Raw genomic sequence first — 27,293 nt, forward strand, 5'->3', positions numbered from 1 at the left:
TTGTGCATTTATATTCAAGAGAGGCATGCTAGGTTCGTTATAAAGAAGAGCTAGAAATGATATCAGTCATATATTTCATGAACTTAAGCCACATGCCTCTACAAGTGAATTGTTGTGTAAATCTTTTATGATTTACAAGTGAATTGTTATGCAACCATTAAATTAATCAGGATACAAGATAAATTACTCCAAAATACATGATCAGAGCTTGACTTCTAACTCTTCTTACTCCAAAATAAATTATTCCATCATACCAGATAATATAATTTATTTTGAATTGAATGAAATATGGCTTTACTTTTATTTTTGAAATATACCAAAAGCCCTCTTACAACTTTAAAGGCCTAAGTTGGATTACATTAAATTCCAGGACTCAGAGGTTTCCCACCAAACTGGCAACCTGTAGGGGTAGGTTCCTGAGACAATGCGATCGAACCTGATCAACTAATGAATTCGTGAAGCAAGGACAGAGCAGGTATCTTCTAGTGGTGAATCAGAAGGGCGTCAATGTTGCGCTTGCCTTCAGGACCTTTGCTATACCACGATGAAACATAATCTCCATAGAAAACCCCCTGATACTTGAGTGGGCAGCTCTCGGTGACAAGTTGAGGAGCAGGCGATATTCTCCTAGTTTTTGATGGGTCATAGAACGTGGCAACAGATAACCGGGCACGATGGGCATTGACAACAGCACGATGTATGGAACTCTTAAATAAACCATTGCTTATGATCTGCACAAGGTTCAAAAAAAATTAGGATTCATGTAAAAGAAAGTATTATTCAGTATGATCCTTATAAATCATATGAAAGAATAAAGAAGACCATCAAATTCAGAGGAACCATAATTTCCATTCCCACCAAACAAAATTAGTAGAGTTTCTTAAGATACTTTGCAAATTAATAACACAATCTAACCATTCTAATTATCATGTAATGATTTGTGAAATATAGAAATTACTGGCAGATTTATTGCTGCATCAGCAGGAACAATGCAAACATTCAATTATATTTTTCATATATTATATTAAATACCATCATATGACAAATATTGCAGCAAAACCGTCATTGTAGATGCATTTTTCAAACAAGTCTAGAGGGTCTTGATCAGGTTAACTCCTCTGTATTGGCAGATGACAGTGTAGGTTATAATCTACACCAAGAGATGCTTGTCAGATTGCTAAATTAAATAATGCCTTATAGAGTTGGCCTCCAAAGTTCGAATATTCCCAGGTAATATATAGCTGCCAAATTGGAAAATCTAAGGAGCACCAACGGCCATTCATTACTTTGCCAAGAAATGCAGAACCCCTATGCAGCAGCCATAAAGTTTTAGTTAATGAATAGACTCATATATAGCAATGAGCTGAAAATTCAGCACACATAGTACATCATTAAAAGGAATATGGCAGTGGCGGCGGCGGCGGCAGCAGCAGCAGCAGAAATCCATTACTACTGGCAGTAAGAAAACAAAAGTACGTGCCCTTCTTTTGGCATATGCATCATCATCACAGAGCAATCCACTTATTCATCTCTGATGAAGTGTTTGACAACTCATCCTAAAGTCATTTAAATTCCAACATTCCAGAGTTCATGTAGCTCCAGCTTGTTAAATGTTTAACAATACTCAAATCTTGCAGCAGCTACCATACTGCATTGTAGTCACTAGAAACGACCATAAAACACTTGGGATTTTGTTGATCAGTTTCTCAAAACAATATTCTTGTTACTCTATTGATTATCATCTTCAAAACTAATAATAACACATAAATTTATTTAGAGGAAGCTAGATTGCATATTAAGTAATGAGCCAAGTCATAATTGGTTAAGTTGCAACTGATGCTCGTAAGCACCCCAGTGACAAAGTAGTCTAAGAATCCAATCTAGCAGTTAAATTCAGCTGTGGTGGATCTTAAAGCCATTTTTTTCTAGTCAATGACTAGAGAATAGCATCTAATCAAAAAGAATTAAACAGACAGGAATCAATACCTCTGTTTGATCAGCTAAGATGACAATGATTGCATTGGATAATGGTCGTACAGGTATCCATTCCCCATCTTTCAAAACTTCTAGACCACCCACATCATCTTGTACTAGAAGAGTTATGGCACCCATATCAGAATGGGCTTGCAAACCAAGAGCAAGATCTGGTTGCGGACAAGGGGAGTAGTAGCTGATAGTTATGTTCTGGTAAACTTCTCCAACTGTCTCTTCAAAATATGAAGTTGGTAAGCCAAGACTTTCGGAGATAATACGTAACAACTTCTGAGCAAGCTCTTTCATATTGTTGCTATATTCCACCACAATATCCCTGCGCACATCGAACAGACAAACTTCATAAATCTTATAAGGAACTAGCAAACACTTGAGATGGAAAGACATGCTTGATATTTTCTGTGCCCACTTATAGGAGTCCACATGCTGAGAGTATCACACCATGATAATACAGGTGGCAGAAGAATTATAAGATCTAGATGGCCATCACTTGTGGCCTGAGGGACTATGATTTTACCAGACATACATGATTTTACGTGAAAGAGTACATATCAAGAGAAAAAAACCAACAAATTACAAAGTTTGTGATGGAGAATCCAAAGTTTTAATGATGTAAGGTGAGATAGCGCTATGTACATGGAAAGGTGGGACGGCGTGTGGATGTGTGGATGATGGGTAGGTGCAACTATAATACATGGGGGTGAAAAAAAAAAAGGCTTTACACCCATAGTAAAATTCAACAATTGAAGTTGCAAAATGAAATCTATTAACATTCGGTTTGATTTATAATGTCTAAAATGCCTAAAACAAAAATCAAATATTTCGTGGATTTCTTGTCTATACATCAAGTTGTCCTATACCTAAAGCTATGTGATTAATAGCCAAGATATGCGATCTCCAAACTATTTTGAGCTGGCTTCATAAATCCTCATTCAAGAATCATTCTATGAATGTACCACCACTATTAACACCAGCTGTCTCCAAATGCTTCTTCACTGTGTCTATCCATGTTAACTTAGATCTTCCCCTTTTCTTTCTTGACCCTTCGAGATATACTGGAGCACCTGTCCTGAATTGGCCTTCTTAAATCACTGTCAATGCAACCCAACTTAACAATTGGTTCTTTGGATTGGAAAGAAGTGTCATGGGACATCCAAGGTCCAAATTTGAGTTCCTATTTGCCATCACTTGTGCATTGTTAGGTGTCACAATAGGAGATTAAAAATAGCACAGGTGGTAGGTAATAAGAGCTAAAAATTTGACAGTTACAATACATATGAAGCCCTTTTCTTGATCCACACAGGCTTGATTTTCAATTCAGAATGAATCTTAATTTATATGTACAAATCATTTTAGTCAGTTCTAAAATGCAACTCCTACGCATCATCTATTATTTTGTTCCTACCTACATCATCTCTAGTCATACTGCATTCATTTAACATTCTTATTCATGCGTTACCCATCTTGTTTGATCAGACCCTCTTTTATCCCCTACCATTCTTTAAGTTGTGATATTACAAATGTATTGCCCTTTTATTACTTTTCCTCTTAAGTTGCTCGGACATGCATGGGTTACACAGCACCTCAAAAGTGCTTATGCACTTCGTCCACTCAGATCCAACTCTATTAAGAATCTCTTCATTAATTCTCCGTTTTATTGTATAATAGATTGAAGAAATTGGAACCAATAGCGCCAGTTTTATAGTCATCTCTGTTTCCTCCTAAAATCATATTGCAAATCCTTTGTTTCATTTTTCTACTAATATGCCTGCCTCTCGTCACCTTTTCTTCATAATTCCAATTCAAAATTTAACATTTTCTCTTATCATATTATCTACAAATAGCATACGTCATAGTAAATCTTCCTAAATATTAGTAAGAAGCTCAGGGTGTCTTCGGCTGGGCAAAATAAAGAAAGTGTACAAACCACAATTTGATGAAAGTCATTTTTGATATGACTCAAGTTATACATAGACAATTCATGTTAGACGTGCCATCCCTCTGATTTTTTTTTCCAAAAAAGAAGCTTTCCTTCTAGAGCTGGAAAAGATCAACATATAGATTGGAAAACCGATGAGCATAACCAAGTTCTACCTGGCCTAGACTAATTAGTAATCACGCTAGAACCATAACATATATGGGCAAACTAAGATTTGAAATAATGACTATCTTTCATCTCTTATTAGGATCAATAAGACCCAACAAAATTGAGAACTACTACAATATGATCTCAATTCCATGGCCATTTTACGCAGAAAGATGTGAACTTGGCCATTCCAATCTAGTATCTACCATTAGATCTACACAAATCAACCAGCAAATAAAAGAAAACTATTGGAAATTTTTTACCACCTGTAATTGTTAGGAAAGTCTGGCCACCGGCTAGGGTTGCGGCGGGGCTCCGGGAGCGTGTGGTGGTCCAAATAATCCCTCCAATCGAGCACCCCGTCATCCTTGGCGAGCATACGGCTACCGTATCCCTCGGACGCAGCCGCCCCGGGGTCGCACGCGTACTGGAGCTTCGTCTCCATGGGGGAGCGGAAGAAGCCGAGGCCAGCGGCCTTCATCTCCTCCAGCAACCGCGCGGGGACGCCGTGGTTCACCACCTGAAAGGCGCCCCACTCCGCGCACGCGCCACGGAGCTCCGGGAGGGGGTCCACGGAGGGGTCGAGGTCGACGACGGGGACGCCGCCGGGGGACGCAGCCTCTCGGCGGCAGGGATCCGGCCGGAGGTCGGGGGGCTGGACGTATTGGGGCGGGAGGTGAGAGAGGCCAGCCTCCGAGAGGGCCTGTACCCGTTGGGGGATGCCGATGGCGCCAGCCGCTTCCATGGAGTCGTGGTTTGTGAGCGAGAGAGGAAGACGGGAAGCGTTCACGCCAGTTGGGTGTGAAGGCTATACAAGAAGCTTAGAGCTCGAGCAACTGATACAAGCCAAGGGTGCACTTGATGGATGATCTCCTATCATATCAACGGATGAGAATTTATTATTTTAACTTTCGCGTTGGGTCAATAGGTTTGTGGTATTTAACTGTTATTCTGCCTCCTTTGTTTTTTAAAAAACTGTTATTCTACTATAAACGATCATGATAACTTACAAAAATATAATAATACTTTTTTAGAAAATAAACTGAAATATTTATATCAGATAAACAGATGTGTTATCTTATAAATAATCAGAAGATATTATTTTGTCCTATTAACAATGGCCGAACAAATGATAATTATTTTTCATATCCCTGCTATTTTAATAACAATAATTAATAATGACAATAACAACAATTATATATCATATATAATTACATTCGGCCAGTGGATACCCAAAAGTCAAATCCAAATCTCTATCTAAGCCTTACAAGGTTTTAATTTTAAATCTAAACCCTACCTAATTACTATAAGATTTTGCTAGATTGGTCTTATTAAATTTCGAAACAAGTCACATACTCAAAAAAATCCATTCAACTATCATCTCTATGAGAGTACTGCAACTGATCACCTATCATATCATCGGTTAGTTTACCAAACTGATGTTGCAATTAGAAATTTATACTAGATCAGTTCAACCAATCACCAATTTTCATATTAGTGTGGAGAACTAAGCAATGAAATTACATGTAACATCTAACATTTCCTCTAAGACATTATATTTAATGAATGTCCATAACCATATCAACTACTCTTAGATCAACGGATTTAAGAACATATAAGGTAAATTAATTCTCTAAAATCACATGATTTCTAGCCAACTTAAAATTCTAAAGACGTATCGTGAAAATAATTTTGCTGAAAAAAACAGCATTTGAAAGAAAAAGTTATTGCTTTTAAAACATCTCTCCCCCGTTGTATCAAAAAAAAAAAAAAAAAACCTCTCCCCCCAAACTGAGGTGAAAATTTTCAAAGTTAGTGTCCCAAGAGCATCTCCTTGCATTGTTGTTAGTTGATTTATTTCTCATTTACTTTAGGAAAACAAGACTAGGGAGGAGTTTCAAATAATTTAACAATGTCATCTATGAAAATACCTACCAAATTGTGTATACAATATTGGATTACCTCTCCATTTTCATCATGAACATTTCTTGAGAACTAAAACAGGGGAAGCCTAGGCAAATCCGAGTCTAGAATTTGAACCCAAATGACTGGAATTTAACATATAATGACTTTACCAATAAAGCCAGTTGGCACTCTTCATTTTCATCATGGTCAAAGTACACAAATGTTGGTAAGACCAAGGGGCCATTCACCAAATGTTTGAAATTCAAATTTTATCAACCCTAGTTTTATACAGGATTCTAACAAGTATAGTTGTGCAAATAGATCAAAAGATACAAGGTATCTCGTCTGTCTTGTTCCATGAATTTGAAGAGACATACTAGGCAATTTCAGCAAACCTCTTATTAACAACACATGAAACATAAGTTGTCAACAAAGGCAGTCAAGCCAACCTTTATCACAGCCTTGCAATGATTTTAATCTGGCATCAGAGAGACAATAATTTGTCAAAATAGAAACCATGACAACTGGAAGACAACAAAGGGAGCACCTGCATACAAAAGTTTGCGCCATCAACCAACAAAGGACTTGCGGTGTAGCATATGCTTTCCCAGACTAGAACATGACTTAGTTTTAGCATGCTTCTGGTTTATAATCTAGCACAAGATCGCATGTACATGAAGATGTCACTTCCGTGACACATCGCAAGTCAAAACGCAAATACACATCTAGAGCTGAGATTTCGCAAAACCACCATCATAAAATTATTGAAAAGAAAGAAAAAGACTGCAAGATGAAATATACAAACAGAAAAGCCCACTGATCAGTGAGCACGTAACTGAAGCATAAGCAATGCTCACAACATAGGATACTTCAGCCTCTGCCAGTTGAACGATCTCAATCAGCAGTTAACTCATGAGGCAGAATACTCCAACAAAGAATTGGATCTGATGCCGCACAAAGGACCTCTAGTTGACTGGATCTTGGAAGAATTCAGATGGTATTGAAGGAGGGCAGTATTTCTTGGCCACAAACTTGTACTGAGAAAATTACAAGGCGTAACTAGCAATCATTCAAAATAGATTATTTGCACAACAAAATGACAGCAGCTTAAAAAGTTGACTTACCTTGTGCTGACTGTACTTCTCTCTTATTGCAGGTAGGCTGCTGCCAGGACTACTATGGAAAAGTTGATGCAAAGCCTTTACGCAATCACAGAGTTCAGATGGCTTATATAATGTGTAATGACCAAGTGTGGCATTCTGCAATATCAACATGAAAGTGAAAAGATAAACAAGACATTAGATCTATACTACAGAATGTGATCTTGCTGCATATGTAGTTGGTTCTACATCTACATTTCAAATGTAGGATAATTTTTATTTTGCCAACAAGATGAACCATGTGATCTGCGATTTTCTCTAAATGAGAGAGTTTTAACTTAGCTAATTATTTCCTCAGATATCATAATTGCAATCTAAATTCGAAAGGCATGTACCCAAGGTTTCTTCATCGGCTGCAGTATGAACTTTGCCAAGAATATTGCAGAAGCAGCAATTAGGGATGGAGAATAACAAAGCATATTGTACTCGAGAAGTGATAGCTCTGCAACATAGTTGGCAAGGAACTCAAGCTGCAACAGTGGAACCTGGAAAAGAAAGAAAGAAAGAGAAAAGCAAAAAGGATGAAAAAGCTTGCACAACTAGGAATAAAGAGTACCTCTGAATCTCTGATGGAAATAATGAAGATAAAGGTACCTCATCACATCCTTGAGCAGCACGGACAAATCTCCTTGAGTGAATAATAAGAATATCATAAGCTCAACACATGATTTTGCAAAATATATGCACACTGATGAATAAAGCATAGTTATAGTACCTCAAGAAACACTTGGCTGTTGGAGCTGTCATTTCAAACTTCAAGTACTTCAAGACAGCAGCTTCCATTTGTAAAACCTACACAGAGAGACATTAAGAAGAAAGTACAAGCACAGCTGCCAAAATGTAGGCCAGTTTTGAAAGAAAGCCTGACCTCATCCTTGAAGTACGTATTGTCGGTTATGTAGCAAAATTCTTCCACTTGTGGGGCACATATCTCTTCATATTTTCTGCGAAGATCAACATCACCTTATTGATAGTTAAGAATAATGCATGCAAAAGATTACATTCATGATTATATCTAGAAGTAGGTCTTACGCAGCAATAAACATGCAAACAACACCAAGTAGTTGCAATCGTTGGCGATTCATCTCATTGCCAGAAAGGTACCGATCGATGTAATTAACAGTCAAGTATAATGTATCAGGTACAAGACGGTATTCCTCTGCAACCTAAAATTGAATGAAGATAAGTGATTTAATCACTAAAAGACTTAAGGCATTCAAAATCAGTTATTGAAAATAGATTTACTTCTACAAGCCAATCTACTAGGATAGCACGCATGCTTGCATTTATGTCTTTCTGAATCCTTTCCATGAAGTCAGTAGCAGGCCTTTTTTCAGTCTGCCAGAGCAAAAAAAAAAAAAAAAGAAGAAGAAAAAGAAAAACACAATAGATAACAATAAGGGGGATGAGAAATCAAGTCAAAAGCAGAGAAAGTTTACTACTTTCTAGTAGATCAATCGGGATGTTAGGAATAAAAGCAAATCCAGAGATTCAGATAAAAGCAAAAGCAAGCAAGTGTTCATCCAGATGGCTGACATGTTTATATGAATACATTACTGCTTTTACTAAATTTAGAGAGGGTCAGATGAACGCAGCCTTACCCTCACATGCAAAAAAGTTGTTTCCATGTTTCAAACCCGTATCACCCGCTAGAAAAAGAATTTAAAATACGGAGAGGTTTACAAAAAGCAATAAACAACAAGGAACTGAGCCACACAATCTCACATGAATGTTCTAAGGCGAGAAATTCTATAACAAGACACTCTATATTATCCAAGCTATGCAGTAACCTTGTAAATTTGAATAACTTAGAGACCTCTCAACATGTAAACGTATCAGCTAGAAGATTCAATTTTTATCAGTTAATAATTATTTCTGTACTCTTCAGAAAATTCTGACTTCAACAAATCACTTATGCACGTATGAATGTTCCCATGTATAAAGAAACTTAAACCGGATCTCTCCCAGTTGTCCCTCACTGGACCACCACCATGAGGAACTCAAACCCATGACATGTTTGTGGACGTTACTTCTCTAAGCGTATTCACTGCAGTGAAATCTTCCAGACACAGAAGATTATTATATGATGAAAGAACAGTAAAAATATAGCACGAAATTGCTACTAAAAAACTGTGACCAGCAACAGAGTAATAAATAGAACTGGAGAGGTTTGACAGGGATATACTTAAGAATTGCTTTATTTTAGTATTCAATACCAGTGGATGTCTCGCACAACATTCACATAGTAATTTACGGATCACATGATGAATCCATGAATATGCACAGGTAGAATGAGAATATTAGTGAATTTAGTCAGATTTAACAGAAAAATAAGTTACAAAAGAAATTATAAAACTCAAAATTACAATTGCTAATGTAAGCCAGAATACATAGTATTAATGTTGTGCACCTAGAACTTATAAAAAAGAGCATTAAGGTATTCCTTTCCTGACAAGACTTCCTCAGTAGCAAAATATATTACAGCTATACAGCACATCAAGAAATTGGCAACCCGCTGACCAAAATGGCAAAAGAAAGTGTCCCAATAACCAATAAACAAAAAGAACAGGAAATATCCACAAGGAGAAAAATGTCACCTCTGCTGTGCGTAGATGCTTGTATATATCAGGTGCAAGTGTTGCACACAACTGTGGATCCTTGTGATTGTTGTCAACATCAAAAATATCATCTGTTTCCATCAGCACAGGATCATCCCTCTTCCATACAGATCCTGAAAAAATAGAGCTAATTTAGTTCACATTGGGAATGCATAATAATCGAACACAATAGAACTTTACAAGGTTCAAGAACATAGATCCTCTCATAGAACATAAGTGAGAGACAGGAGAGATCAAATAACCTATAATGCTATAAGTCAGCACCCATCATGGAACTAATTAACGGAAGAGGTGCATTTTTCAGAAAGCTAGACCTGCTGCATTTGCATGGTCAGAGATATGGAGATTCTTGATTGCCCGCCTCTCCAAAGAAGCAATTGCAGAAGAATCTCCATTGTCTATATACTCAAAGTCTGGACTTCTCATGGACTCACATGTAGACATAGTTTCATCCGAAGAAACAGAACCTCCAGAGCGATTGGGAGATATGACAATACTGCAAGGTTCAGGACAGGTACCAGTGGTGGATGTTGGCCCATGATGTAGTGGAAGTGAAACATCCTTGCTAGATATAGTAGCAGCTGATGCAGTCACAGAGCTCCTAGGCAGGTTTGTATCACGAACACATAGGACAGATCCCTTTTTCACATTCAATGATGAACTTGTTGTGCTTCCCCTCTAATGAAAATTAAAAAATAAATATTGAATTAAACATTTAACAAGAAACATTTTCAAGAAACAAGGAAAAGAGACCGCCTGAACTGTCTGGCCATGGTTGTCATGACTATAAGACAAACAGCATCATAGTCAAATGATTTTATACATGTAGCTAAAAGTTCAAATCCCTAACCAGCAAAACCATTTCTAAAGCACAAAGACAATATAGAATTTAAAATAGTTCAAATTTCAACAGACTCATAATATATGTGACAAAATTTTAAGACAAAAAATGTTGTGCATTTTTCATAATGCATAGAAACCTTATAGGCTATGAAGACAGTTCTAAATGAAGTCCCATGTCCAAATAAAAGGACAAGGTATCTTGTTTCAGGTTCAAACCCCAATGGTTCTAAAAGAGAAGATTCTTCAGCATTTGTTTCCATGTGATGTAGCAGTAGAACCAACATTTAGATATAAATGTGAGCGATGGAGGTATAGCTTATGGTCAGAGAAGTGGGTAATTGGCGGAGGCAAGGGTCTATTCAAAGTCACAGAATTGGAGAAAGTGAAGCAGGATAGCTAAGCCATGAGATCAAGATAAAGGCAATAATTCTGGCATCAGGAACCTCCAAGAAGGTGGCAGTACATGTTAACATGAATTGGATAAGGGCATAAGTCCAATATAAACATAATGGCAAATCGCCATGTAATTCTTATAAAGAATATGCAATGTAAATACTGTAATGAAAAATCTGGCTTCTTTAACCATATTAACAGAAAGAACTAGATGAAACAAAATTTGAACAAATAAAGAAGAGCCAAAAATATGCAATGATATTAGTTAGGGATTGGAGAAAAGTAAGAGAAAAGATGAAGAAAGAAAGAAATATTAAGGGAAAGTTTTGATAGCAAACAAAGTTACTTGAATATACTAATAAAGGCTCAAGAAGACGTAATACGACAAAACATCAGCTTTAAGTTATAAATTTCAGATTAAGGTGACTTTTACAAGATGTGGTTACCCTATATGTGTTTAGTGATTGCAACTCAATTTTATATTCAATTCAATTGCCTGAGCATGCATTGCAAAAGCGGTTATGTTTTTACAAGTTTGTAATGCATATTGACATACTTATCATTTCGCAAGTTCAAAATATTTTACATTTGACAAATTCAGCTACCAGGGATACTCTTGCCCAATGTTACTTCCATCTCTATTATGGCACAGATTTGATCCTTGAGGCTGTGGTGTAGTATCATGATAATTCGAGACTTTATCAAAGCCCAGAGAAGAATTCAATTTTGTGATACCTAAATTTTCCTTAAGGAGCAAGTTTTGGAAGATATGATAATGTACTAGATCCAAAAATGCTAACCAAGAAACAATTTGAATAGGCTAATTTTCCTGATATATAATACTCATGGTACATCAAAAATGAGTCCACCAATGGTACTTTAAGTAATAATCATGATGACAATGCTTCAAGTTAACATAATAAGGCATGAGGAAGGCATATGCTGAGAAAAGGAGCTGCAAGATTGACAAGTACAAAGGAATGGTAAGAAGGAACAAAAAAACTCAAAGTCAGACAAGCTGAGGGATGAAGAAGATCCACAAAATGTCCCAAACTTAAGCTAAATAGTTTTTTTATCAAAATAATCATTTGTTTTCTATTATGAAAAACTATCCTTTTCATTCTTCTTGCAACTTTGGTTTCAAGAAAACATGTCAAAGGACCTGAAAATTCAAGCCTTCATTGCAACAACTTGTATAACATCTACGCAGAATTACTTCTCAAAAGTATAGTGAGGCTCAATTGTATAATGATATAGGCAAACGATGATATTTTAATATGCTTAGAGTTCTATAAGGATAATTTAATAGCCAAAACTTACATACATGGATAAGAATAGCAGATTGTTCTGAGCCATCAAACACAAGTCATTTTTTATAACTTCTAGGACTCCGCATAATATTATAATCCCCAGAAAAAGGCTATAAATGTAAACCTACAACACTCTCCAAATATTAATATGGCATCATGTTTTTACAGAGAATGAACATGAGAGTCGGAGGCTAAGTTCTAACTTGTACTCACCGATTCAAAGAAACTCAAAACAAAGAAAACGCAGGAACTCTCAGAAACATCCATATGTATCAGGAATCCAACATAACTCAAACTTACATCAGTTCAAACCTCATAGCAAGAACAAATTTAAATAAAAGAAATAAAAAAGGACAGAGTAAAAGATCCAGATTCTATTCATGACAGCAATCTTTCGAATCCACGACGCCATCAAAGAAGAAGGAAAGCACAAAAGAACCGACGCCAATTTTACCCACATGGACCCCCTTCGTTCCCAGCAGACGAGAAGCGTTCCGCCCCGCATTGCTCTGGTTGGTGATATTCCCGAGCGCGACCCTCTTCTTGGCCTGCTCCGAGGCAGCTGCTGCGACCTTGGCGGCATTTTCGACCGCCGGCCTCTTCGCCAGCGCCGATGAAGCCGGGGCAGACGATGACGAAGAGACCGACGAGCGGAGGTTCATGCTCGACATCCCCGAAACCCTAGTCCTAAAATGCCAGTCCAAAAGGCCCGACCTGACCTCGCTCCTCTACGGCCGTTCTTGGTAAGAGATGAAGCAAGAAGGCCGAGGAGAAGCAGACAAGAAGGGAAGAAAGAAACCCTAGCCGAGCCCTAAATGTCTAAGGAGAAGAGAGTTATGGTTAGGGTTTCGAGGGGGATGAGAGGCTCCTCGGCATGGGAGGAAGGAAGGATTGGGGAATTCAAGAAGGGTTTCTCTCTCTTTCTCGCGGACAAGGGGAGCGGAATAAGAGGACGGGCGCAAGGAGATGGGGTTACCTAACCTGTCTTATTTTTTTATTTTTATTGGAGGGAAGGGGGAGGATTTGAATTCTCGGAAGATCGCAAACGTCCGTCCGAGGCGACGATCTCAGCAAGGGAGGGAGCGTGCTTGCGCTCGCCACGAGTCTCTCTCTCTCTCTCTCTCTCTCTCTCTCTCTGCCCCGGCGATTTGAATCTCCTAGTTTGTGGTCACCGGAGGTGGGAGAGAGCAGAGGCTTCTCTTTAACCGAGCAATCGAGCATATATATACACTACCAGAGCGATGGACTGATGGTTGGTGACGTGGGATTGGGGGGGGGGGTGCATCATAGATCTTTTAAATTCGAGCTGGGTAAGAGGATCTGAAAGCCATGTTTTTGCTGGTAGATTGGAAGGGGAAGAGCTAAGAGGAACATGGTGGGGCCAATTTGGATCAATGCTTGCTACCTAAGAGATGTGCCATGCTTGAACTCTAGAGAGCTCTCATGAGATTTGTGGATCTAATCAAACCCTAAGGCAGAATGAACTACCGGCAACCAAGTTAGTCGGCTGTTTTGCTAATGATTCTAATTAATTATAGCATCCCTAAGAAAGATGACTTAAACATGGTTGATAAATAAGCACACTGAATGCAATTAGCTTTTACAGTCGAAACGCTTAAGTTAGATATCTCACATAATGTGAGAAGACGCAAAATAGCACGGTGATCTTAAGCAATTTACTTGATTTTCTTTTACTTAAGTCTTGCTTTTCTTATGCAATCGAAATGTGGAAAGGAGTTCGACTCGATAGAGATCCTCTCATGATCAACTTTACTTGGTTTGTGACAGGAGCATTGAGTTTGTAGCCATTTGTTCATCCCATGCCACCCCGGTAATGGAATTCCTCATATGTTGCGCTTGGAGTTAAAAAGGATATCCTGCAACTCGACCGTCTTTCTGGACCACTTGAAGAAGGAAAAGAGTTGGTAGACCGATAACAAAGGCTTGGAATCAGCTGGCATTAGCTCTCTGTTGGCAAATTTGGAAGGAACATAATGCTAGATTATTTCACCTCTTGGAGTAGCTTGTGTTCAAATAGTAGTTTGATAGCCATAAGTTGTTGGTTAACTTGCTTGATCAGAAGCCTATTTTAATGTAATAAAAGCCTCTCATGCAAAGCATGGCAATCAGCAGATTTCAAAGTCTGGTCAAGTTTTGTCCAAGTCCACGACCTCACTGTTCACTATTAGTGGTTGGCAGTTCACCTGGTCTAGTAACCGCTTGCATGCCTTGCTCTCAAAGCTTGGTTGCATCCTTCTATCATCAGATTAGGAACTGCAGCAGCCTCATTTTCAGAGTCAGAGCGGTACCTAAACACACCTTAGATCATGCACCAATCTGTCTCCATAGCACTTTCTACCCTCCCACGAGAAAAACATCTTCAAATTTGGCTCTCTTAAGACGGCCTCAAGGATATTATGAGATGGTGGAACTCCTATGACGGCCTTAAGGGAGCTCAATCCTAGAATTAAACGAGGAGAGAGAGGTTATTCAATTGTGGTTCCATCAGGTAAGGAGAGAAAAGTTAGTTCAATTACAACACTGCTTCATGAGTGCTGATCGATGGGAAAGGCCGTGTTAGTTAGTATCGCCTGCTCGCAACCATTTAACTCAAGATTTTGCAACCAAAAGGCCTCTTGGAGGCTGGAGCCCAAGTGTTTTGTTATACTACTGCAGGAGCTGTAATTGTTTATGATGACCATGTTCGTAGAGTCCACGACATTAGCTTCTACGTGTTTGCGATTGCAGTATCTCTTTCTCTAACGTGTCAGTTTTCTTGAGATATCACTACTGCTTCGTTTGTCCAAATTCTTAATTCTACATTTGTAGATTTAAGAAGCAAGAAGGCTGTCACGTAGGGTGGTGGTGATGTCTTTGTCCAAACCAACCTAGCTACATCAACTCTTTTATATGAATGCCAAACTTTCTCAAATCTGAAAGGCTAATATTAGTCTTCTATTAAATGAACTCAGAGCTTGCAGCAGAAGAGGACAAGGATCCGCGCCAACTTTAGGCATCTGAGAGACTCAGAGACATGAGTGTTGTAGGGGTTTCCGAATTTAGTTCCACATCGACCGAGTAGCGGAAAGGTCTGTGTCTTATAATGGAGGACTCAAAGCCTTTCCTCACGAAGGCCCTTTTGTGGGACAAAACCGTGCGGGGTGGCTCTTCTCGCATGCCTAAGTGCCCAGAGGTCTACGATCCCCAGAGCGGACAATACCTCGTGGGGGACATAGTTCGCTTTCCCGCTCGCGCTCGGTAGGGACCGTGCTGTTGCTCGGGTCAGCCCGGCAACAATGAGCATTAGGATAGATATTGATCCAGCTTTGAGTAGCCATTGCCCTATCTATTCTCTCCCAAATTTTGGCTCTTCCTAATCTGTAATTGCACTGCACCAGGTAAAAGAAGGACCTGAGAACCCCTAATCTGCTACCACATTGTTACATAAAAAGGCCGCAAACTTTCTAATATCTCCAAGTGATAGAATTAAAATCGCCAATTAAAAGAGTGGGAGGACCCAAAAAGAACATCAGAAGACATCTTCCACACGGTCTTCTATCAATTCAATTGGTCTCAGCATAAATGACACCAAGAATCCAAGATTGAGAGTTGGTGCAAAATACAATAATTAGAGCAAAAATATAATAAAAAGGAGAACCTGTGGACTTTGGGCAGTTTACCACCAAGGAGAAGGCGGCCACATATTCCAGATGATTCTTCTTATATTGGTTTCAAGTATTTTCAGAAAGATGTTGCAGATCTCTGGGAAGATAGCAGGAGAATTGTATGTAAAAAGGAGAAGTGAGTGTAAATTTTCCTTCGGGCATTAGTGAAGGTTTGTGTAAATCTGCTTGTGATTCTGCGAACTTCGTAAGTTTTTCTCGTAGTTACCTCATTGCTTAGGAACTGTTTGCTCGTATCGGTTCGAATGTTTTGATCTTGCTTTTCTCCCCTACCTCAGATTGCAGGTTATTGTTCATACAAAAAGAGTTCTGACCAGCGGGGAATTATGTGATTGTGTAGTTTTGGAGTGCAACTTTCTAGTGGGTTATTAAGTTCATGAAATGTTGCTGCATTGGGCATTCCTTCATAAATGTTCATTTCAGTACCCCAACTTTTCTGTCTCCATCTTAATTTCCTCCCTTTCCCTCCCGGCTATGCCATCTCTTTTGAGCAAGCCTTGAGAAAATAAAATAACCTCTCAATTCAAAGGTGGCAATCAGGCCGAATCAGATTTGAACATGTTACAGAATCATTTTATTAAAAAAGTAATCTAATCTGGCCTATAATAGATTGAATCAAATTTAATGGGTTAAATGGTTAAGCATTAGTATTCTATCTCTGACGGTAGTCAAATAAAAGTCCTACAAATTAATTCTAGAGTCTTTTGATTGGCCATTATCTTTTCCGTTCTTCAATGATTTTGCAGTTTTTTTGTGAATAATTAAGCTATTCAACAAATTCTTTGGTGTTCATGAACTTTATGAATACATCTAACAACTAGTTAAACTTATTTTCACAGTGTTCAAAATTTTATTAGATAGCTGATGTCATCTATAAAGCAGAGAAAAATCAAAAAAGAAAAAAAGAACAATTGGTGCTTATTTATGAGTCATGTCTCCCACCTGTTTTTTATAGAAAACTATGATCAAACCACCCATTTAAAGAGAATGGTTCTAATAACCAGCTAAGATGTTGGTACCTCTGCCTGCTTGTTGAACCTCCTGACCAGACCTATCTTTACCATCTTCTAATTATATCAATTTAAAATATAAAAAAATCATCAGTCTTTGGTAATCTTGGACTATAACTACTCCCATATTCTCTTGGTCATTTTTCATATCAGGACTATTCTTTTCCAAAAAGTAAAAATGACATTTTGCCCCGACTTGTGCTGTTGTGCACTGACATGAATCATGAGAAGTCATTAAATCTGATCCACATGTTTAGTTCATTGATCAACTAAACCACATCCTCAAAATAAAATGCAAATTGTATAGGTTTTTTATTCTTTTGTTGTTTTTTTTTTAGCTGGAGGAGAAGGAGGAGGACTAGACCCACCTGAATTTGTTAGGAAATAAAAACCATAAGTTTATTTCTCAAGAAACAAAGGTAATAGCAAGGATGATTGGCATGTTTATTAGAGTTGTGGCCACCCAGAACCTAGCCACACAACCATAGGCCGAAAAATGACCTCGTACGCGAAATACAAAATGAGCCATCTAGGAGCCTGTTTGAAAAATCTAGTAGAATAGGACTGAATTTTTTATAGGAATCGGATCTAACCCATATTCTTTTAAAGACCTATCCTAACCTTAGCCTAAATTCTATCTTTGGGCCTATTTGCCTGCCTGTTTGTTTCTCCCGAAATATTTGGGCTGGAAAGTTATTGGATTGGTATGGGCTTACTCAAATTGTGATCACTCCAACCCAATAGATTTTCTAAATAAGCTCTAAGTGACATGCTCTTCTAGATCGATTTGCTCCCTCTCTTCGTGCTCTGATTGTAACTCTTCCATCCCTCTTCTTGAGATATGGATAACGGAGTAGTTGGTTGCTCCTCGGAGCACAGTGCCACATTTTTCTAAAGGATTTTCTGAGGGTCACTCGGGGATCTCAAGTGGAGTGCGGCTCGTTACAGCAAATGGACAGGGTGGGCGATGTAACCAAGAAGCATGTCCGGTCCCCATCCAAAGCACCGGACCTCCGAGGAGAAAAGAGAACGAGGCGAACGAGGGGCGGTTCTTCCTCTTTTGGCCGAGGCGACGAGTCGGATATCGACACCTCAGCCAGCTTCGCTGCCGACACCACCTGCTAACTAACGGCTAATCCGACGCACTGCCATTCTTGGTGATAAAAGTGCAAAGCTGACCACCTGAGTACGAGGACGTCTCGTAGCCTACAAAACCTTATGATCCCGAGAGGAAGGAAAACGCTTAAAAACAAGAGAGAGAAAAAAAGAGAGGGAAAAATATCAAACTCATTCCAAAATTTACTTAATTGGCAAATAATCTATGTGTGACTAAATACATGCCCGCACGGATCCTCACATACTTCTCCGTTTAAATCCTAACGTCCTCGTCAAACTAAGAGTTCTAATCATTTTAAATCTAATGATAAACACCACGATTGGCCCATGGTCAGTCTCAATAGATTCGTGTTACAGTGTCTCCTAGTCTACATAGATTATTGGTTGGATCTGATTTGTTACCATTTGTAACAATCTACGACCTCATCCAAAAATACTAGTCGGAAGATATTATTTGGATTTCTTGATTCTGTATAAGTATCCAAAATTTATTCGGTGAATAACCAATATGAGACTAGACACACGCCTGCATGGATCCTTATAATTATGCTATGCAACGGTTGTGAATCAAACTCAGTTTTGGACCAACAATTGAGCAACTCTGAGCTACTCTTTTTTTCACAACTTTTTGTACATAGGCATAGGTATGCATCGTTTGGGGTGTTTTTTCCCTGAGAGTGAGATCAAGGATAATGTTATATGATGGCCAGAACAACCATCAGAAATCATTATTATAATGGACATAATGCATATGAGATTTGTTGTATCTGTACTGTTACGTAAATTGGAAGTAATATGATTGAGTACCTAAAGACCCTTACAGACAAAAGAAATTTTTTTTAACTCGAGGCACTCTATATCATGTTTGTGGAAGTGGTTGTCCATCAGTCTGCAAAGACGTTATCCACGAATGCAGCTCAATGACCACCATGGAGGCCTTGGAGATTCAAAATGACTCACGGTATATCTCGTACAAGTTCAACGCAAAGTCCCCAGGGTCTCCACCCATTCGAAGGTGACTAAACGATCTTTTCTTGCGCATCCCAAACCGCAACCCTCTTAACCTACACTGCCCTACGCTACCGTCCACCGAAACCTCCAAATAAGGCCAAGAGAAAGCCACCCCCGGACAAAACTCCCTTGTTCGTACCACAAAAAACAGACACAATGCACGACATAGCAAGCCTCGCACTTCGTGACCGTAGCCAAGTTATCGTATTGCGAACTAATAATCCATATCACCTTTGTTTCGTCTCACTTGCTCAAAGATTGTATTTTCCCCCCAGCATTTTGTCCTACTGTGCTGACTTTGGACCATTCAACCGGTGTCGTTTGTGCCGGTTGTCCTCTCTCTTGCCCTTCTCAATGATCCTAAGCCTAAGCCCTTGTAGAGCACAGTGGCTGCTACAGAGAGAGAAATCTAGTTCGATGAGTACTACATTCAAGGCTTTGTCTTGAACTTCCTAAGTTCACTACTGTTAGCTAGACTTTGCTCGTTCCGGACCAAGACCACTCATCTTCCCCTCGCTGGCTATAAAAAACCTCGATCATCGAAAACACTTACACTAGCAGCATTCGGTTGAACAGAATTCCCTCAAAAACGAAGGAAAATAAAAAACAGAAGCAACAAGGAGGAGAGAAAAAGAAAGAGAAGGCGCTGCGACCATGGGTGTGCAACAGGCCGATCCTTGCCCACTGGTCAATGGAGCAGGAGATGCTGATCTTAATGCCTCGAGGCCACTGTTAGGTGATGAGAGTTGCCATGGTGATCACAAGCTTTCTTCTTTGGTGAAAGAAAAGGAGGAACTTCCTTCAGTTCATCATCAACTATCAGAGACGGTTCCTCGGGAGGATTCCACTTTCTTCCGTGAGGTAAAATTTTTGTAGCAGAAAGTTCATACCGAGCGTAGTGTACCCGCTTCAGAAACTCTTCAGAAATTTGATGCCGCAGCTGCTTCGTCATCGCCTCCTTCCGTTGTTCTTAAGATATCTGCCTCCCCGCACCCGCAGGCGTACCAACTCCCGCGTCCGCCCTCAACTTTGGCAGCAAAGGGTAGAACACCTATATTTAGAGTTGCATTGCAAGTAGGCGCCCATTATTATGCATGACCAATTAGTTACACCTACCATCCTCACAAGAGATTGCTCTCGATTCTAGAAAGTTTACAAAAGATAGATCTATCACTTGGCCATGATCAAATTTAACCAAGATGATAGATTATATCACTTGGCCTTCATCAAATTTAACCAAGATGAAATTACTACAAAAATGTTTCCCTTCATTTTCATTAGTTAGTACATAAAATGATTTTTATATACCTTCAATCTCTTGTAAGTCATCACTGTATTTTTTTTATGCTTTTATAATAAACTGGGGGAAGTTTCTCACTTTTGCCACTTTCCATCAAAAAAGATATATATACCTTTGGCTAATCATATTATGCTCTTAGTATTGGACGTAGGCCTTAGTATTTCATATTGTAATTAACATGGTTTGAGTGCTCAGCAATGATGCAATTAAAACTTCATGCCTCATAGTTGGAATTCATGTATAGCTCTGAAAATTGATTTATTTGTTGCTTAGATTGTGGAAGAGATTCCTGCTCTCTCAAGAATCTCAGCACCAGCAACTGCCTCAGGCCTCCTCTACTATGCCCGCAGCCTCATATCTATGCTCTTCTTGGGCCATCTTGGACATGTTGAGCTCGCAGCAGGTGCGCTTTCTGTTAGTTTCGCCAACATTACGGGCTACTCAATCTTCTCCGGCTTGGCTATGGGCATGGAACCCACATGTGGCCAAGCATATGGTGCACAGAAATGGAGCCTCCTGAGCTTGACGCTTCACCGAACTATTGCTTTCCTTCTCTTAATTTCCATACCTATCTCCCTCCTTTGGCTGAATGCCGACCAAATCCTCCTGTGCTTAGGCCAGGACCCGACCATAACTAAAGTTGCCCGGACCTATCTTCTCTACTCTCTTCCAGACCTTATAGCCCAATCCATCATCCATCCTCTCCGCATCTACCTACGTACACAAAATGTAACTCATCCGGTTGCGTTCGCTGCGGTCGTTGCATCTTTGATCCACATTCCACTGAACTACTACTTGGTGATTGTTCTCAAGACAGGCATCAAAGGTGTAGCCACTGCAGTAGTCCTGACCAACTTCAATATCATATTACTTTTAGTGTGCTACATTTATTTTAGTGGGGTATGCAGCAAAACTTGGACGAGAGTGTCCATGGAATGCTTCAAGGAATGGGGATCCTTCATCTCGCTAGCCATACCAAGTTGCATCTCAGTATGTTTGGAGTGGTGGTGGTACGAGTTCATGATCATCTTATGTGGTCTCCTGAGGAATCCTGAAGAAACCGTCTCAGCCATCGGGATACTGATCCAGATGACAGCCCTGGTCTATGTCTTCCCTTCATCTCTGAGCTATGGGGTGTCGACTCGAGTGGCTCACGAGCTCGGGGCCGAGCAGCCAGGGAGGGCAAGGAGGGCTGCAACCATGGGTACCGCATGTGGAGCCTTCATTGGTGTAGCAGCAATGGCGTTCAATATATGGGCTCGGGGGTGGTGGGGAGCGATGTTCACCGAGAGGACTGGAGTACTGAAGCTGGTGGCGAAAGCATTGCCTATAGTTGGGCTGTGTGAGCTGGGTAATTGTCCTCAGACGGCCATGTGTGGTGCTCTGAGGGGGAGCGCAAGGGCTGACGTTGGGGCCCAAGTGAACTTGGGTGCTTTCTACGGGGTGGGGTTGCCAGTGGCCTTGTTTCTCGGCTTCTGGGTGGGGTTAGGCTTTGTTGGACTCTGGCTGGGGTTGCTCGCAGCGCAGGCTTCATGCACTCTGATGCTAGGGGTGGTGCTGGTGAGGACCAACTGGGCCAAGCAAGTAAAGCTGGCCGAAGAGCTAACGAGTGCTGGGGAAGTGGTGAAAGGAGATGAGAGTGTGAATAAGGATGAGGAGAAAGAGTGCTTAAAGGGCATGGTTGGTCCTTGAGACTGTTTATTAATTAAATGGTTGAAGCCCTTTGTGGTTGTTTCGGAAATTAGGATATTAGAAGGCATAACATAAGAAGTTTTGGCTGCTGTTGAAGGGTCGAGACTTTTGCAGCACAACAGACAATTTTGGAAGTGGATGAGCTGAGCCAGCCAGGGTCAGCGGTTCAGCCCGCACACCGAGGGGAATCAGAAGATGGATAGCCATCAAATAACACGTCTTATAGTATATTTATGGATTTTCTTCTTTAGTAGCTGTTCATCCTTTGATAGTGGCCTTCCATAGTTGCAAGGCACTCTCCAATGCTGCATGTACTGCATAGAATCCGTGCTGGAGTTGAGCCCTTCTGTAAGCTTAACTGATATAAGAAGGCTGACAACTAATGAAGGTTCAAAAGACCCTCAAGAAGCTTGAGCGGATTGCTTTCATCTTTGTTTAAGGGAAGACCAGAGCTTTTGAGCCTCCATGTACTTCAACAAATAATCCTACAAGGTGTATAGATATGCATCTGTGTGGTGTATTCCCGTTACTTGTTTCAGTATATTCTCAGATGCAACAGCCTAATTAGAAATAAATTAGTTTAAAAGGACGAAAACCTTTAATCATCTGTGTGCGTTCAAGCAGGACCTTTAATCATTTTAGCTGTAGACCATTTGTCTTAAAGAAAAAGTTGATTGATGGTTACCATCTCGGAAGTTTTCATCGAAAGATTGGTACATTAAGGACGTAGAAGGTTTTCCATAAATCATCAGTCATTGCTCCACAAACACTGACCTTAAAATCGGTAAGGTGATGATGGGAGCTGTGCCGAGCTAATATTTCGGGTCTCGAAACGGGTTGAGTGCATGAGAGCGCCATCTCGTGGCCACTCGTAGTGTCGGATCGTGTGCCGTCGCGGATATTGAATTGTGATTTGTCTTGTGATTATTCTGAACTTTTTCATCGTCGTGTGTAGTGAGAAGCCGGTTCACTTAAAAAAAAAATATTTACACAAATAAATTATAGTAAAATATTACAAAAAAAATTTGGCCATTCAGATTATATTAAATAATAATACTTGATTACTGATTTATCAGATCGGTAGATAAAAAAATATATGGATTTAGTTGTAATTTGGCAGATCTCTGACTTCATTCAAATCTAAGTACAAGCACCATGATTGGCCTATAGTCAACCAAATAAATCTGTGCTCTACTATCTCTTAGTCTACATAGATTATGGGCCAGATCCGTTCTAATACCATTTATTACAACCCAAAATTTTATTCAAAAAGATTAGTCGGAAGACATTATTTGAGTTCTTGATTTTGTATAAATACCTAAGATCTATTAAATAAATAACCGATGTGAGACTAAATATATGTCCGCACGGATTCTTACATTCCTCTCCTTACCTCCATCCTCTTTCTTCCAGCTTCAGCCATCTACCCAAGGTTGGTTAAAATGCTTTAGGCACCGAATCAAAATTCTCTATTTATTTATACGGTAGCTCTAGAATAGAGCATCCTATTCTCCGTCTCAGACGCCTGAAATCCTTTGATATTTTTTCACATTTATTTTTGTTGCCCCGTTCTCTTGGGCACTGAATGTGCCTAATCACTGTTCTGCTGAGTATTTATCCCCTTCTTTTGCAAACTTTGTAATCGCCGGACTATCATCCTTTTAATAAAAAAATTCTGGGTGGCCTCTTTGCTGGCCTCCCTTACCATCAAAAAATTTTAAAAAAAAAAAAATTGCTCCACAACCAGGAAGAAATATACTCATTTAGATGAAGAGGTATATTGAGTGTAGCCTTGCCATGAAATGGCTCCTGTTTGTACCATTTTAAGTGTAGCCTGAAATAGGATCGATCTAAAGTACGATCAAATATACACTTACGCAGAAGTCAGCATGCTGTTGCACGCAGGAAGTCCCTTACTACTGAAACTAAGTATAATCTCTTATTCATATTTCATTTAGTAAACTATCGACATTATATTCTTGTTTTTTATGATTACTGATTTATGAAGATATCTTTATTATATTAATATTATGATCTCATTATCAAATGTTGTTAGTGTTATATTTCTTTCCTCAGCTCTGACACCTTCACTCCTTGTTATTGAGCTTATGATCATAATAAGCAAGAGCCTAGCATAAGGTCTACATGCGAACAGATTGGAGTGATCGCTGCTCAGTAGTGGCTGGCTGGCTGCTTAAAGAACACGTACCGAAAGGAATGGTAGATAAGGTGGTGTGGTTTGGCGTTTCCACGTAGGTTGGTCATGTATGGATCGACCTAGAGATCATTGATGGGAAATAGAATTGATGAGAAGGGAGAGAATGATAAGGCAAAGGAGAGAGGAACATTTAGCTGTGGATTGGTGGGAGAGCCAACAATAACCTAGGCATCGCGTCAACAGTATCCATTCGGCCCGTCTAATTGTTCATTAAAACGGGCCTCAACATAGATAACATAAGATACCTAGAAAATGGGTTTCAACATAAGTAGCATAACTATTGGTGTGGTCCACTGATCCCTCCTCATGTAGAACCCACATCATTTGTAACTAAATAATAATAATAAGTAGGACCCGTCTTTTTTTCCAATGACGGCAGTTTAAAACAGTCTGACTCGGGGTGAGAAACCGTGGAGTCTGGTGGTTTTCAATTTTAGTATGCTATTTCCGGCATTGAGAGTTATAAATCGAACAATTTGGATCTTTGAAAAGTTTTTTCTATTGATTATTTAAAACATCAATACTTGATAAGATATATCTTCTATTATGTTGTTTATTGTTGAAATCCGTCTTGTTCTGATGAATATTTTTATTGTGGAAGTTAAGATTAAATTTTATTGATATTTGTGCTGCCCTAGTTGAACTAGAGAGGATTTATTATAATCCCATTATTTTAAATAGTAAAAGTTTTTGGCTGGCGTAGGTTCCACAATTTTTTTCTTCACGTTCAAAAAATTTTTATGTTAAAAAATTATGTTGTTTTTTATGTGTGGATTGCTCGATTATTTTATTTGTTAATTGCTTGAGTAAATTATAAAGATTATTGTTGCTTGGTGAGTGGTATTTTATTTAATTATATAAAGAAAAAAAGTTTATGGTATCATTATTTTTTGATGGTATTTTTTCAGCAATATACCGAGTTTAACCCATTCGTCATGCATATGAATGCATTTCAGCATACGGGTTTGTAGGAGAAGGGCCAAAGCCAATTTACAAATTACCACATTTATAAATTTGGCTTAAATCAAAACCAATCACAAGCATAAAAACCAAAATGAACCAATAAGGATTTTAGTCTGATATTTATGAATTCAAATCCATTCACTACTACCAACACAAATGGATACCATCTCTCTACTAATATAAAGCGAGCTCTGGGATTTGGAATCCCAACTTCTTATTTTATGTATGTTCTCCTCTTCCAATGGGCTCTTTATAAAAAGAATTTTGTTGATCGATTTACCGCGTCCGCTGGACTTTATCTTTATCACACCGTGCTTCTTTTTCATATCATGATCATGTGCATAGCACAAGAAAACCTTCTTTTTTTTGTGTGCGTGTGTGTGGCGCCAAGATAGGCATTGCGCACTACTGTAGTGTGAATATATCTAAAAAAAATTAGAAAACAAAACCCATAGCGCACTAGGTATACAGCATTAGAGGTCCAAGAAAATTCACAGTCCGGATGATCAGCCAAATAGGAGATCATCCAATCTGTAGCTCTATTAGTCTCCTAGTAAATATACCTCGTTCTAAAGGAGATGCACCCTCTCACCAAGTGCCAGATGCTCTAAATCAGGAGATATAACCCTGCCTCCCTAGCTTCCCCGAATATAGCTAATCATCCTCGCCAAGTCATCCTCCATCATAATGGCATTAGTTCTTAAAGTGCGCCATATATGACTGAGGTCGGCCCAAGTGACCCTCAATACTGCTCGACTGAGCAGGTAAAAATCTGGCATGCGCAAATATTTAATACCGGTTAAAGACCCGCTTCGGTGTGCATGAGAGGGTGAGAGAGAGGAGTTTGTTTCTACAGCATGAGAGAGTTTTGGATCCAAGTCAGATTTGGACCCACTTCGTGTTCAAGTGTTAGATTTGAATCACATCTATATGTCATCAAATTTGTGTCAACTACCAGGTAAAAGCTGGAGACATTCAACCGGATGAGGATATACAAGTACAAATTAATGTTGCCTCCCTAAAAATTTTTATAGGGTCAATTGGATACTAATTAAGCTTCCTTGGGTGCAACTTGAGTCGAGTCATCCAATGCATCGCTTCCGCCAGCCGCTAGGCCACCTATTTATTTTTCTCACTAGTTTTGTTGCAAGAGCAATCATGGATTAGCATCCAAATTATACGATAAAGCTTGTTTAGTGCTCAAATTATCAATTGCCAACAAAGTTTAGCAAGAAAATTGCTAATGCTGTCTACAAACCTAAGATAATTATTAAAAGGCGAGGCTAATCAATTATACTAGTTAAAATAACAGCATAATGCTGTCTGGGAAAATTAATCATAAGATATTAGAAGGAAGATATAGGGATCCGCCATCTTGTAGCATGATTATATTGTTCAAGCCTCTCATGTGGTATTATTTAGCATAATTGTTACGTAAACTCAAGTCTCTAAAATACATTATACATTTTGGTATGAAGAGGTGTTGTGATTAATTTAAATCTTTGAATTAAAAGCACCCAAAAAGGATAATCAATTTTGAAATTAAAAATATCAATAGGAAAAGACATAATTGTCTCATACGAACCAGCATATGAAGATCAAAACATGATGGCATTCTTGTCCATTTGTGGTAAAACATAATTTAATTTCTCCGGTCAAAGCATTGCAGCTCTGCACAACTCAACTTCTTACATTCTACTTAATCTTTGAATGGTTATAACTTTCAACAATCCTTGATTGTTGATAAGGGAAATTATATAGTTGGCAGCTCCTCCCCGATTAGGAGTGCTTGAGATGGAAGGATCATATGAGTCTTAGTCTGCTAATTTATTGATTCAAGTTTCGTTAACCTGATTCTATGGGCAATGGAAGTTGACTTGACTCTCTCAATGTACAACTCACAATGAGTTACACTTGAACGAAAGAAACGCATGAAGGGTACTTCTTCTTTGTTTATATATAAATTTGGCATGATTCTTGTATCAGAAAAAAA

The 27,293-nt window shown here is 39.1% G+C and overlaps 3 protein-coding genes across 5 annotated transcripts; 1 reads left to right on the forward strand and 2 right to left on the reverse strand.

Moving 5' to 3' along the window:
- Positions 1 to 251: 251 nt before the first annotated feature.
- Positions 252 to 4,910, reverse strand: LOC103719051 (probable 2-oxoglutarate-dependent dioxygenase ANS). Its single transcript, XM_008808152.4, has 3 exons — positions 4,345 to 4,910; positions 1,987 to 2,308; positions 252 to 731 (listed from the first exon to the last, which is right to left on the reverse strand). Exons 1-3 carry the CDS (start codon positions 4,821 to 4,823, stop codon positions 483 to 485), a joined length of 1,050 nt encoding a protein of 349 aa, XP_008806374.2. The 5' UTR covers positions 4,824 to 4,910; the 3' UTR covers positions 252 to 482.
- Positions 4,911 to 6,482: 1,572 nt separating this feature from the next.
- Positions 6,483 to 13,411, reverse strand: LOC103718916 (cyclin-A1-4). Of its 3 annotated transcripts, none has more exons than XM_008807964.4 (11): positions 12,766 to 13,411; positions 10,076 to 10,439; positions 9,741 to 9,874; positions 8,389 to 8,481; positions 8,176 to 8,309; positions 8,012 to 8,087; positions 7,859 to 7,935; positions 7,738 to 7,771; positions 7,479 to 7,628; positions 7,108 to 7,242; positions 6,483 to 7,020 (listed from the first exon to the last, which is right to left on the reverse strand). In XM_008807964.4, exons 1-11 carry the CDS (start codon positions 12,976 to 12,978, stop codon positions 6,949 to 6,951), a joined length of 1,482 nt encoding a protein of 493 aa, XP_008806186.2. In that variant the 5' UTR covers positions 12,979 to 13,411; the 3' UTR covers positions 6,483 to 6,948. The 3 variants fall into 3 exon arrangements, with proteins under 3 accessions (XP_008806186.2, XP_008806262.2, XP_017701045.2); XM_008808040.4 differs by having other exon boundaries at positions 10,280 to 10,439; positions 12,766 to 13,408; XM_017845556.3 differs by lacking the exon at positions 8,389 to 8,481.
- Positions 13,412 to 19,781: 6,370 nt separating this feature from the next.
- LOC103701484 (protein DETOXIFICATION 49-like) lies at positions 19,782 to 22,245 on the forward strand. Its single transcript, XM_008783552.2, has 2 exons — positions 19,782 to 19,988; positions 20,701 to 22,245. Exons 1-2 carry the CDS (start codon positions 19,782 to 19,784, stop codon positions 22,117 to 22,119), a joined length of 1,626 nt encoding a protein of 541 aa, XP_008781774.2. The 3' UTR covers positions 22,120 to 22,245.
- Positions 22,246 to 27,293: the final 5,048 nt, after the last annotated feature.

Source organism: Phoenix dactylifera, chromosome 9, assembly GCF_009389715.1.
Source record: "Phoenix dactylifera cultivar Barhee BC4 chromosome 9, palm_55x_up_171113_PBpolish2nd_filt_p, whole genome shotgun sequence".
NCBI lineage: Eukaryota > Viridiplantae > Streptophyta > Magnoliopsida > Arecales > Arecaceae > Phoenix > Phoenix dactylifera.